This window comes from Aythya fuligula, chromosome 3 (assembly GCF_009819795.1).
Source record: "Aythya fuligula isolate bAytFul2 chromosome 3, bAytFul2.pri, whole genome shotgun sequence".
NCBI lineage: Eukaryota > Metazoa > Chordata > Aves > Anseriformes > Anatidae > Aythya > Aythya fuligula.
The window spans coordinates 34,437,541-34,450,007 of record NC_045561.1 but is presented as its reverse complement, the minus strand read 5'-3'; the positions used below and the strand labels follow the sequence as shown (position 1 = coordinate 34,450,007).

The following is a 12,467-nucleotide window of genomic DNA, read 5'->3' as shown; positions in this document are numbered from 1 at the left end:
GTTTTGCATACCTTATTTGTTTGAAGATGTGCTCTTTAGTGATAAGCTTTACTACATTAATAAACCTTTGTTAGTTTATTTAATGTAATTTTCTATGTTACCTAGAAAAATTATTTTTCTAAATATTAAATACACCTATTAAAGATTGTCAATTCAGCAAACTATAGCAGGTGATAATAGCTACTGGATCAGCATGTTGTGTATCAATGTTGTTTTCTGACATGGGAAATATTTGAGTGAGGTTACACTTCTTGTGCCAAAGCTGCTTAGATGGATACATAGTAAGAACTATAGATGCATTTCAGCATACCTTCTGTCTCTGTGAAACACACCCACGCACAGAAAAAAAAATGCAGCAGGCACTGAACAATTCTTACTTTCTTGTTGTCCTTTTTGTCTTTCTCATGTAGGCTTTGTAGTAGCAAATCATGTAAAACATTCCTTCCATGGCCACAGAAGCCTCTGATTGAGGTGGAACACATGCAGGCTCTTGAACATTTACTACATCCTGTGGAGCTATACTCCACAAGTTTGGTATGTCTCACTCTGCAGGATCATTTAGCAAGTAAAGCAAAAGTGGACTCGGGAGGGTTAGAAATCCATCCCCTCTTGTGGAAAAGGCAGGGGAACATGGGTACCTAGGCTTTATATGGCTCTGTGCTCACTATGGAATTTGTTGCCCATCTTAACTACCTAAAGTATATTCCCAGTGTGCAACCTGATTATTTAGAAAAGTGCTGAATTTGTGATTTTATGTCATTTATTTGCATTATTTATCATCTGTAATTTGAACGTATGTTTTATAAATAGAGTGCAGAATACTTCTTGGTAGATATAACCTAAGTCTGATTGCTGTGTAAGCTCAATTCTTCATAATGGAAACTTCCTCAATATCTTACTAAAAGTTGCATATGTACTCCTTTTCCTTCTTAAGCAACTTAGCTTTGTACTTTTCTCACTTACGACCAAAGGATTTGATTTAAACTGAAAACCAAACTGTTGAGCCTGAACTAAATCTAATCTAATCTCCTCTGGTATTCATTTAAAAATATAAATTAAAATATTATCCTACTGTAGATTTTTGTTTCTTTTAATACTGCTTGAAAATCAATATTTCATCCACACCTTGAAAATAATGTTTATGTTGTTGTCAGATAGAGGTTAATCATGCTAATTAATTTGTACTTCAGAAAGGGTACTATCACTCCCACTATCTACTTTTTTGTACCGAATCCACAAGTTTATTTTATTTTATTTACTCTTGGCATAGACTGTGTCAAAATTTGGCACCAGAGTAAGGCAATCTAAAATCAGGTGAAAATGCTTGGCCTGCAATATTCTTGAAGTATTCTTGCAATATCTGTAACTAGCAGTTCACCATCTTAATAGAATCTCAGATGAAGTATTTTTGACAAAATTAACCTTTCATAATTTCTGGTAACAAATATGTTACCAGCATTTTTAGAGTTTTAAAAAAATGTTTATATGTATGTGTAAAATATATATGTATACTTAAGTAAATTCATTCAAAATTGAGAAAATTATAGTTAAACATTAAAACAAATACAACTATTTGAAGGAATTCTAATATCCACTAAAGGTATGTCTAGAGTCTCAACAATAATTTTTCTATAAAGTGTCTATAAAATCAGGAATAATTAATTTTTTTCGCGAAAACATTATTTTCTTGGAAGCATATTCTGTACATGGAATTGCTGAATGGTTGAGGTTGACCTCTGGAGGTCATTGTCTAAACCTCTGCTCAAGCAGAACACGTAGAGTTGGTCGCCCAAGACCATGTCCATAAAGGTTTTGAGTATCAGTGCACTCATATCCATCTAAAAATATTATTGGACTTCCGATGCATTTGAGCCATTATAAGGTGATGCATCATGAAAATGATACATCTTAAAGTAACCAAGAACTTGTTCATTCATGTTTTAAACTCAAATACTGTTTTTGAGTTATGGAACTTGACCTTGGGAGGATAATGATTTCTATAATATGTCTTTTATATAAATATTTTTCCAAAATACATTTTCCAGTAATAAACTATTAAAATTTAAAAATCCAGTACAGTTCTGCAGATCACATTTTCAGTCATTACTGTTCGTTAAAGCAATTGCATTCTCATAATTAAAGTAGTAATTTAATAATTATATATTTGCTGTATCAGCAACTGTATGCTATAATTCTATTAAGAGTGGATTGTTACATGTAAGGTTAAAATGCTGATATTGTTTTGGAATTTCTGTTTCTACAGGGAAGAGAAAAATCACTTTTGCTATTTAGTTCTCTTTCTAACAGACATCAGTGAGTTCTATTTTAAATGTTTTCATCACTAGCAAGTAAAACTAATGTTTTTGCTCCTCCTATGGTGATTTTTTTTTTCTCTTGCAAGTAGTCTGTTGAAGTCTTTCTGTACAATCATGTCTTCTAACACATAAAGTTTACAGAGTTTGGATGACTTTTCTTGTTTTTATAAATGGAAAAGGAAAAAAAAATGTGTTTGATGTATTTAAGTTCTTATTTCTTATTTGGTGTATTTCTGTTCTGAAAGAAAAAAAAAAAAAAAAGGTTGTTTAAAACAAAGAGGAAAGCAAAGTAAATATTTCACTAAACTTAACCTTTTAATGCAAAATACCTAACCTATATAATAATTTGTAGGTGATGCTTTTTTTATGCTTTGCTGTTTGTAGATGGTTGTCCAACTGCAAAAGGAGATCCAAGAGTTGAAAGATGAGCTGGCACTGGTGACTGGCAAGCAAAGAACATCAGAGCTTTCACAAGAAGAGCTACTTCAGTAATGGCTTACATTGTTGTTTTGTTGTTTGTTTGTTTTTTTTTTTTCATTTTCTTCTTTTGTGGTGATAGTTTTCATCAGTTTCTTTGTTGGCATAAATATTTAAATTCATCTCAGAGTTTTAAAGTTTTCATAGTGAATAATAAAGTAAAGTTAGGTGCCAGGTTAGAATGGCAGTTTTCCATGAAAAGCTGTATGAGGCTGCTGGCTGTGTTTCTGCAGTCTCAGCTTTGAGGAACTGAAGTAAAGTAAATGCAAACGATGGGAATGCCAGACAGATGCCAGGCAAAAAGAAGTGTTGTATAATAGTGCAGAATAAAATTAAAAAAAAAAAAAAAAAGTGTTTCTCAAAAGTGGATATACAATCTAAATAGAATTCAAGAAACATTCTTTGTACTGAGAAGTGTTGTGCTGTAGTGTTAGTTTGACATATGTCAAGAGAGAACCTGCATTTCTAACACACAATTAATCAATGTCTTAAAAGCCAAATATTTTTATATTTTTTTTTTTTAACTGAACATGCTATTCATTTATGTGTTGTAATATCTTACAGCTTTTAGTAAAATATCAGTGCAGAATATAAGAATTCTATGCATAACGTAAAAATATTTTCTTATGGCTAAAATTTCAAAATAGCTATATTCAATTTCGAGGTTTGAAAAATTAAGTGATCTTGTGGGATGGACCTATTTAATCTCTGTGCCTCATCTATATAAAGTAGTAGTAACTGTTCTGAGATTGTTGGGTATATTAATGATAATGAAGGTGAAGCTGCAAGAATTTTGACAATGATTTTAATTTAACTTGGAAGTGCTCCAGAAGAAAACTAACAGTGCTAAACATTTCCCATACCATCCAGGAGATTCTGCAGACATGCAGCAAGCTGCTACCTTTAAAGATGTCATTTTTCGTTGTCTGTTTTGATTGTTTTGTTTTGTTTTAATTCAGAAACTAAACGATATCCATATCAAGGATGAGGAACCAGCATTATGTAAAAATTTCTTGTATAAAAATATAGAAGGATCTTTCTGTTTCTTTACTTTACTTTATTATTCACTATGAAAACTTTCTTTTCTTTACATAATTACCTTAATGGCTAGTTTCTCTTTACCCTTACAGAACTAGTCTTTCACAAGATGAGCCACTCTTGGGGACTTTATTACAATATACATAAATAACCTATATATTCATTTAAAGATATACTTTCCTAACATCACTGTTAAAAAATCTCTCAGTTGAATTTTCCCTTGTGATCTTGCTTGCTGTTTAGTTTGTGTAGGGACATTGATTTTTATTTTATTTATTTGTGCCAAGGCCATGAACCTCACTTCCTAAGATTTCCTGTCTGACTTTTTTTTATGAAGTTAGTAGTCTCATAGGCAGAAATGGGTTCACAGCTGATAAAGGTTTTTAACAGAAGTGCGCAAAGGAAAACAAAGAATGTACAGTCTGCATACAGTTGCATTATAGCATACGTACAGGAGGCCTTGTTTCATAAATGCATAACTAAAAGGTATAGCAGTTGAATATTTTTTCTTTTTTATCTTTATAGCACAATATATGGAGTGTTACCTTGTCAGAAAAGGTTGCTCTTGAGATAATAGCAAGGAATTTTGCATCTCAATCCTCCAAAGAGAAGCATGGAGGAGACTTTCTGCCTTTAATGAGTTTCTACCTATAATAAGACACAGAATGGGAAAATAGCCTTCAAGGACTTCAGCTACATTAGGACAATACAAAACTTTAAGTTGTTTAAATTTATCTTATAGGTATGTTTACTCAGGTTCATGTAGTACACGTGTTTCAAAAATGTGTTCTTGCTTGGAACAAATGTCCTTGCAATTAAGATTCAGAACCAAATTTAAATAATGCTGACTGAGATACAATACATTTCCTGAGAATCAATAATCAGCAAAAAGGACCACAAAGGATTAACCTTATCAGTAATAAATTCCAGATAATGCCCTTGTTTCAAAGATCTCTCTTTTTTTTTTTTTTAATATAGACTTAAAATGGAAAGCAGACTTGGGTGTACAGAATTTTTTATGGGTGACATAGTTTCAAGCAGAGAGCAGAAGACACTGCTAGAGAATTACTAACATATACATGAGGCATTCGGACTGGCTTATTGATTCTGTATGCCAAATGGAATGTTGAAAAAAAAAATTTTTTTTAGACAGTTCAAATGCAGGAAAATGTTAAATGTCATGCTCTGAGTTTTGCATTTACACATGTTCTTGCATGCAGTGTACACAGGTAAACAAACTGATGTGAACTTAACAACCAGGTAAAAGTATAATCAACTAGTCGCATGAAAAGGCATGACTTCATTGAAAATGCCTTTCCATATTTTTATATACGTTTTGAGCTTGCTTTTGTTTGGTGATATTTCTGACCATGCTCCATGCTGGCTTAGGTTTGTCTGAGCATCCTGTCATGATCATTTTAGAGCATTTACAAACATCGACAGATAACGTCTAAGTGTTCTGTCTCTAATGAGAGTCTTTTGCTGTGTTATGCATTAAACCTTTATGACAGATCTGTTTGTTGAGACTGAGTTTGGAGCTACTCATTACCTGGAGACTTTGCACAAATTAAAGAATAAATATACAAATGGATAGTCCAAAATATAAAATATAAAATATAATATAAAAAATGGATAGTCCAAAAATAAATATACAAATGGATAGTCCAAACAAAAGTATAGAGTCAGGTGAGGGCTGATAAAATCACAGTTTACTATTTCTGGAAAATGTTTATGGTTTTCATCTACTTTTGCACGTAAAATGAAACTTAAATAATATTGCTGAATGGGAGAGAGATGGATCAGATTGTTATGACAAACAGAAGAGGAAAAGAAACATGGCAAAGGTGATAGCACAACATGCTATGTTGCACTTTATTCAGAGTCACCACTTGATAAAAATTCTTAGGGGGATTAGTACTTTAGAGGATTCCAGAAATAATATTCTTTTTTTGATTGATGCTTTTTTAATGCGGCCAGAAGGGAAATTATAATTAGGGTCATTATAGATTTCAAATGCTATTTGGACATTTCTACTCAGTTAAGATATCTTCTGTTTTAACTTAAATAAACTGTATCTTGGCTTGCATATGTATGCATACACATATATATAAATAGTTCAAGTATGTATAGTTCTTTTCAAAAGTCTTAAACTTTTACAAAAGTCTAGTTGTAAGGAGGAAATTAGCTAGTAAGTGTTACTAAATATATTTTAATGTATATTTATTGTGTGTTTAATTCTTATTCTGATTCATCAATTCAAGAGAGGTCAAAGCAAAATTTGTCTTCTGAAAGACAGTTCCATGCCAATTTCTGTATTTATTCATTGATCAAAGGTACAAAACATGTCAATCAAAACTCCATGCACTAAGTACATATTAATTTTGTTGTCTCTGCCCAGATTCTTTTCTCAGGTACTTTTTGGTAGAAGATGGATGCCAGAATGAAACTAGATCTACTGAGTGCATATGTAGAACCAATACTATTTTTTCACCTCTGGTCACGATAATGCATAGGCTTTGGCTCTGTACAAGAGTTGCAATAAATAAATTCTAGTGATTGCCCTGGAAATAAGTATTAATATCATATAAAATAGTATTTTGTATGTTTCTTTACTTAGTTATACTAAACATTTATTACGACAATGAGCTTCATTCCACTTGCTTACTTTCAGGGTATTCGAAATAAAGTCAGTAGGCTTCTCATTGCAGTTCAGACTGTTAGATTTTTTAAGATATTTTGTGAACAAGCTGTAGTTCTTTCTTCATTCTTTTTTTTCTCACTTGAATCTAGAAATGTCTTCACTAGAAATGTCTTCGGATTTTTTATTTTTTTTTTTATTTAATGAAAGGGGGAGAAAAGGCCAAACAGACTTTCATCATAACCACTACAATGTCACATTGTCATTCATTAAATTTACAACAAAATGGAAAACAAATGCTCTTGACTTCACTTATGAATGATCAGTCCTGTGAATAAAGGCACAGCTGTCTAGAATTCTTACTTCAGAATTCTCTGTAAAATGGTAAGGACTACTTTATTACGTCATATTTTTGGTTTTATTATTTTATTCTCATAAATGTTAATCATACATTAATTCTGCCACTCTCAATCTGTTTATTTAAAAATCATGCCATAAAAAATGCAGCTATGCTACAAAAGTGGCCCAAAACGTAGTTCATAAAATGCTTCCAAAATCTGTATTGCTTGCTTTGGATCACACTATCTACTTCCTCAGCTGTAAAGGGCTGATCTCTAAATATTTCTTTAAGCTAGAGAATTAGTGCCTTGTTTAGAGAGAAAAAAAAGAAAAAAATGAAAAAAAGAAAAAAAAAAAAGAAAAAAAAAAAAGGAAAAAAAAGAACACTTTGCACTATTGAAATAAAAATACAGCGAATAACATCATAGATCACAAACAGAAGGAAACTATACCCCCATAGGTTTCTGTACTATGCTTTAGAATGGGGTAAAATAACATTGAAATTATTCTTATTTTTTAATCTTTTTTGTAAGAAACATGCCAAAAGTAAAAGGGAGAGTCCTTTTCATTTGAATCATTTGGGATATTTTTTTTTTTGTTGTTGTTGTAAATGAGCTCACTAGCAATTTACAATGTGTGCCCAGAAAGTCAGGATTTTGAATCAAAGTCCTGTGCTCCAGAGCACCCACGCTCCCAGAGCCTTTGCCAGTTGGAATTCTCTGGTAACAGGGACGGAAGTCCTGGCTTAGCACTTTAATTTATTAATAACTTTACCTTATTTCTTTCAGATATATATGTTATTACAGACACTTCTATTTTTTACTTCAGCACTCATATATTGTTCATCTTACTCATACTCTGGATTTCTTATTAATTCTTTCTGTCTTTCTTTTTTCTCTTTCAACGTTGTGACATCTGTATGCTATCAGGGCACTGACAATATTGCACTGTTGTACATTGTAGAGTTTTTAATAGCTACTTGTGCTTAAGCTATTGGACCAATGGTTTAATTTACAAAGCAGAGCAAATGTTCTTATTCGTTGATGTCAGTGTTCAATTTCTGTTGCAAGGTAGAAGAAATAGAAGCATATTACCTTGGTTTATGTCAATACAGGAGTCAATGGATTTGTGCAGAAGTTAGCAGGCTGACTGACATATACTGTGTAGGCAATATTCAAGAGAAGCTACCTTAACTGTAGGTTTAAAATATCTTACACTAACATCGAGTTTAGGTGCCTGATTTAGAATCCTGTTAAATCAATGTGTTTCATGAGAGGACTTGTTTTTTTCTCTTAAGTGTTATGAAATCTTCTGTGACAGCACAGCAAGGTCAGATTCTTTTTTTTTTTTTTTTTTTTTTTTTAAAATCTCATGGTAACAATTTATGAAGGGATATGTTCAAACACGTCTGTTCATAGCTGATTTTTGAGCTCTCACTTAAATCCATTGAATGTCTGGTCATCTGAGGTGCTTGAAAGTACCACTAAACATATATTTCTGTCTCTTGGCACTTTAAATACTTTCTGTAAAACTTTTTCTTTAGAGCTCATATCTAATAAAAAAACAGTGAATCTTTACAAAACCTCTCTCATCTACATGTATACTGTAGAAATGTCTCAGTGTTCATCTGTATGAGACCTTTGGACTTCCTTGTTTGATTGGTGTGTTTGTCCCTTGTTCTTCTTTTATATTTCAAGTTCTTGTTACCTTCTAATCAGATTTTTTTTTTTTTGATAGTCTGAAGATTAGTTTTCTATTTGTACTTTTAGATGTACTCTATTTATTACCATTGTGGCCACAATCATCAGGTAGTGAGTAACATTGCTTTATGTATGTGCTTTTGCTTTGTTATTACAAAATGCTGTTCAGGAAGAAAAAAATATACACTCTGCTATCTACCTGACATGTTTATTCTCTGCAAAAACTCTATATACATAGCATTACTGTAGACGTTTTTTAACCTGTATGAGATAGTCTTGATCATTTCACAGTCCTTGCCAGATCTCCCCTTGATTTATTCATGTAGAGATTTAGATCTGTGTGTGTTTCATCACTGGAATGAGTGATTTTCAACTGTGTAGAAACTCTTTACATGTGTCATATTACATGTATATCCTTCTAATCCAGAAGGATCTCTTTACATAGGAGGTAGCAAAAATGACTTTGCCAGTATAGTATAGTATAGTATAAGTATAGTATAAGTATAGTATAGTATAAGAGAATGATATCTCTAATAGGAAATGTATGCCTCTTTCCTTCGTAGTGCAAGTGTTGAATGTTAATAATTTATCTGTGGGTATGATACTGTTTGATTGCTTTATAAAATTAGAAGCCTTATTTGCATATTTTATGCCATTTATATACAACTGAAAAAAATCCAAATGATTGATTCCTTGCCAGATTGAATTTAGGTAATCTCTTTGGATGCCAACCTGTTGGTTATGTAAACAGGCAACATATAAAACCTAATTGCTGCTTATAGTGTTAGCAAACTGTGTATGATATTTGTAAATCTGTTTCTACTCAATAGGTAAGAAAATGCTTTTGCTCTCTTTTCAGTTGGCCATATTGCTCTGTTCTCCTGTTCTATTCATCTGTTCTTTTTATAAATATATAACGTGTTTTAGAACTTCAAATTTTGACTATATATGTGGCTTTTTGGTTTGGGGATGTTGGTGGAACTTGAGGGAGGAGATATATTCTACTATGGCCTGAAAATGCCCTATTCCTTTTTCAGAAAGTATGTGCCTCCTAGTTGTGCTCTTGCTGTTTTCTGCTGGCTGGCACTTTTTTTTTCAGATTCTCAAGCTTGCTTCCTCACTTGATGAGATATGTGCTATAGATACCTCCAAGTATAGGCCTGATAATGTGCAGACAATTAATTGCGTCAATAATGTCATCATTGGAGCCATGAAGGAGGCATTATCCATTTGGCCTCTATGGGAAAATCATTTTAGAGGTCTCCAAGATATCTCATAACATCATTTTATAGGAAATCTATTGCAGAAGTCTAGATAAGCAAACTTCTTTAGTTGAAGGAACCTCTCTGCTGATCTCAGGTGTTTCAGTAGCTTCTTTGTTAACAGTCTATTTTTCACAAACTTGGATTTCCGTTTTACTTGTCATAAAGTTCATGGTTGACACACAAAATTAATTGTTCTTTAAGTGAACTTAATTTTGATAGATGATACACAGTGATGGTGATCAGGGTTAAAAGGCAAGCTCTCCTAGAAATGAATCATGGCACATAAAACAAGGTCAAAACAAGTCCTTCCAAATATGTGTTTTTAGATCCTGCATGCTACTGAGAGCTCTAAACTTTAAAAACATACTCTCAGTTGGCTAGGAATACTTTTCTGATGCATTTCAGCTGTGTAATTTGCATCCTGCTTCATGGAAACACAAGACTGATTCAGAAGTGGATTTTATTATTTTTTTTGTTTGTTTGTTTGTTTTTAAGATGAAAATCTGTTTTTTGGTGAGCAGGTAAAACTGAAGTAGCAGAGTGCTCATCTTACCAATCTGGAGTTGTGCTATCAGTAAAATTGCTTGGAACCTAAAATACTGCAGATAGAAAGCTTTTGTAATTTTTCTGTGGTCTAAATGGTAAGCAGGCTTCATTAAAGAAAGAATTCCTGACGAGTGGAAAGTAACAGAAGAGAAATAAAACTGATAATGTAAAAGCTGTCTGTGAGCTGCAGTTCTATATGTGTTTACATTCTTAGGAAGAAAGTTATAAAGAGGGGAATGATAGACCAAGACTTTGTGACTGATTCACAGTCACTAACCAGAGACCACTGTTAGTTTAATAAGTTTTCACCCCAACTGTTCATGACTGGTTTTCTCTGAGTGTGCATCCCAGCATCATAGTAAGAACAGACTCGTGTTTTCATTCAGCTATTGTTATTCAAACTCAACTGAATCAGCATTGCAATGCCTTTCTTTTTGTACTATGTTAATATAAACCAAATATAAAAATGGGGTTTAAATTCATATCATAAATGATGGGATACTGTTCCATTGGCATTAACTTAGAAAATGATTCACTTCTTTTCTGGTGGGAAGTTTTTACTCTTGTTTTCTCTGTTGTTGTTTCATTTGTCTGTTTTTGTTTTGTTTCTCTGATGAGCACTGAGAAAGAAAACCCCATTCTTTGTTTACAGTTGTTTTTCACATAAAATTGGTCTTTATTTGATACTTTCACATTCTTTTTCCTTCAGGGAGTTTCTGTTGGAAGAACTATTCTTCATGATACAGCAGGATTCTGGCACTAGACTTCAGTACACTCTTGCTCCTGTTAGTGTAAGTTAGGCCTGCTGTCTCAGCTAGGCAGAAGCTAAGAATAGAATAGAGCAGAACCTAGCATTCACCCCCGACTTTTTTTTCCCCCACCTGGCTTTAGCTGCTGTAATAATATTAATAAACCTTTAACGGTGTGTAACTTCTTACAAATAATGCAGCAGCCTGCTTGTTAACAATATTTATTACAAAAAAAAATGAAAGACTTTATTGGTTTCATATTTGTTTCTATGTAGAATCAAAGATTTTAACATTTCTCAAGCATACTTTTCAGGTTTCATTTGTTGTTGTTGTGTGTTTGTTTTTATATTAGTTCAGTACTTTCACTGACAGTTTCCTGTGGCTAGGTGGTTGTATATCAGATTAATGTAGCATCTTCTAACATTGAAATAGCTTAAATTGACTGTCTTACTTTAAAATTGAATATCAAATTCTGAAATAAAGGTATATGCTGCATATTTTCACTGAAGCAGTTAAGTGTGACTTGTAAGCAGTTGAGTTATTTTCATTTCTTTGTTTGCAGCTCACCACATGACTAGGTTTCTATTGAATTTCAGTTAATTAAAAACTGTTTACATCCTTTCTTTTTTCCTGTTGGTGTTAGTGCTCTTCAACTTCCTAAGCTAAGCAGTAAGGTGGCTAAGGGCTAATTATTTTTTATAAAGGTTACTCCAATGTGAAACAAAATTCCTGGTGTTAGAGGCTTTCTCTGTATTCGAGTTTCTGCACCAGCGAGTTGCATTTGCTACCAGGTTTTTTATTGTTATTATTTCATTACTAGGTCCTTGAATTGATTAATTTTAGTTAATTTTCATTTTAGTTGGGTGATTTGATTTTTGCCACTGAAGGTTGTATAACTAAGAGGTTATAATAACTGCATTTTATGTTGATAATAAAAGAGTATAATAACAAAACAAAACAACAACAACAAAAAACACATTCTGTGGTCAGTCTCATATAAGAACAGTAAAAAAAAAAAAAAAAAGCAGAACTACTATAGTGCTGGTCTGCATAAATAAAGTCAAGGAAGGAAAAAAAAATCTCATACTGCATACAACAGTGTTCATAAATACTACATTGGAATGGTTTCTTTGTATGTTTCTTCGTTGGTTGTTTTTTTTCTGCTTGATTCTATCTGTTTCTCATTTTAAGATTTAAAAACTATGTGTTGTTTTTTTTTTCACCCCTCTGGTTTATGAATTTCCTTGGAACCCTTAACCATGTCATAGAACCTACATACACAACTACCTTTGATTTTTCTAAAGTATTTTCCCGTTGTTTTTTGGCAGTGGGTGGAATAGGGACATTATGTTCAGACCAAGATGTTTTTGAAGAACAACTTGGTCACAAACTTAGAAATG

General features: G+C 32.5%; 1 protein-coding gene across 4 annotated transcripts in view; it reads left to right on the top strand.

Annotated features, from left to right (window-relative positions):
* Positions 1-12,467, top strand: part of KIF6 (kinesin family member 6) — a 174,559-nt gene that overhangs the window by 57,127 nt on the left and 104,965 nt on the right. For all 4 annotated transcript variants that reach the window (XM_032183487.1, XM_032183488.1, XM_032183486.1 and 1 more), the window contains one exon: positions 2,700-2,803. In XM_032183487.1, the coding sequence (XP_032039378.1) occupies positions 2,700-2,803 (104 nt within the window). The remainder of the gene's footprint in view (positions 1-2,699; positions 2,804-12,467) is intronic.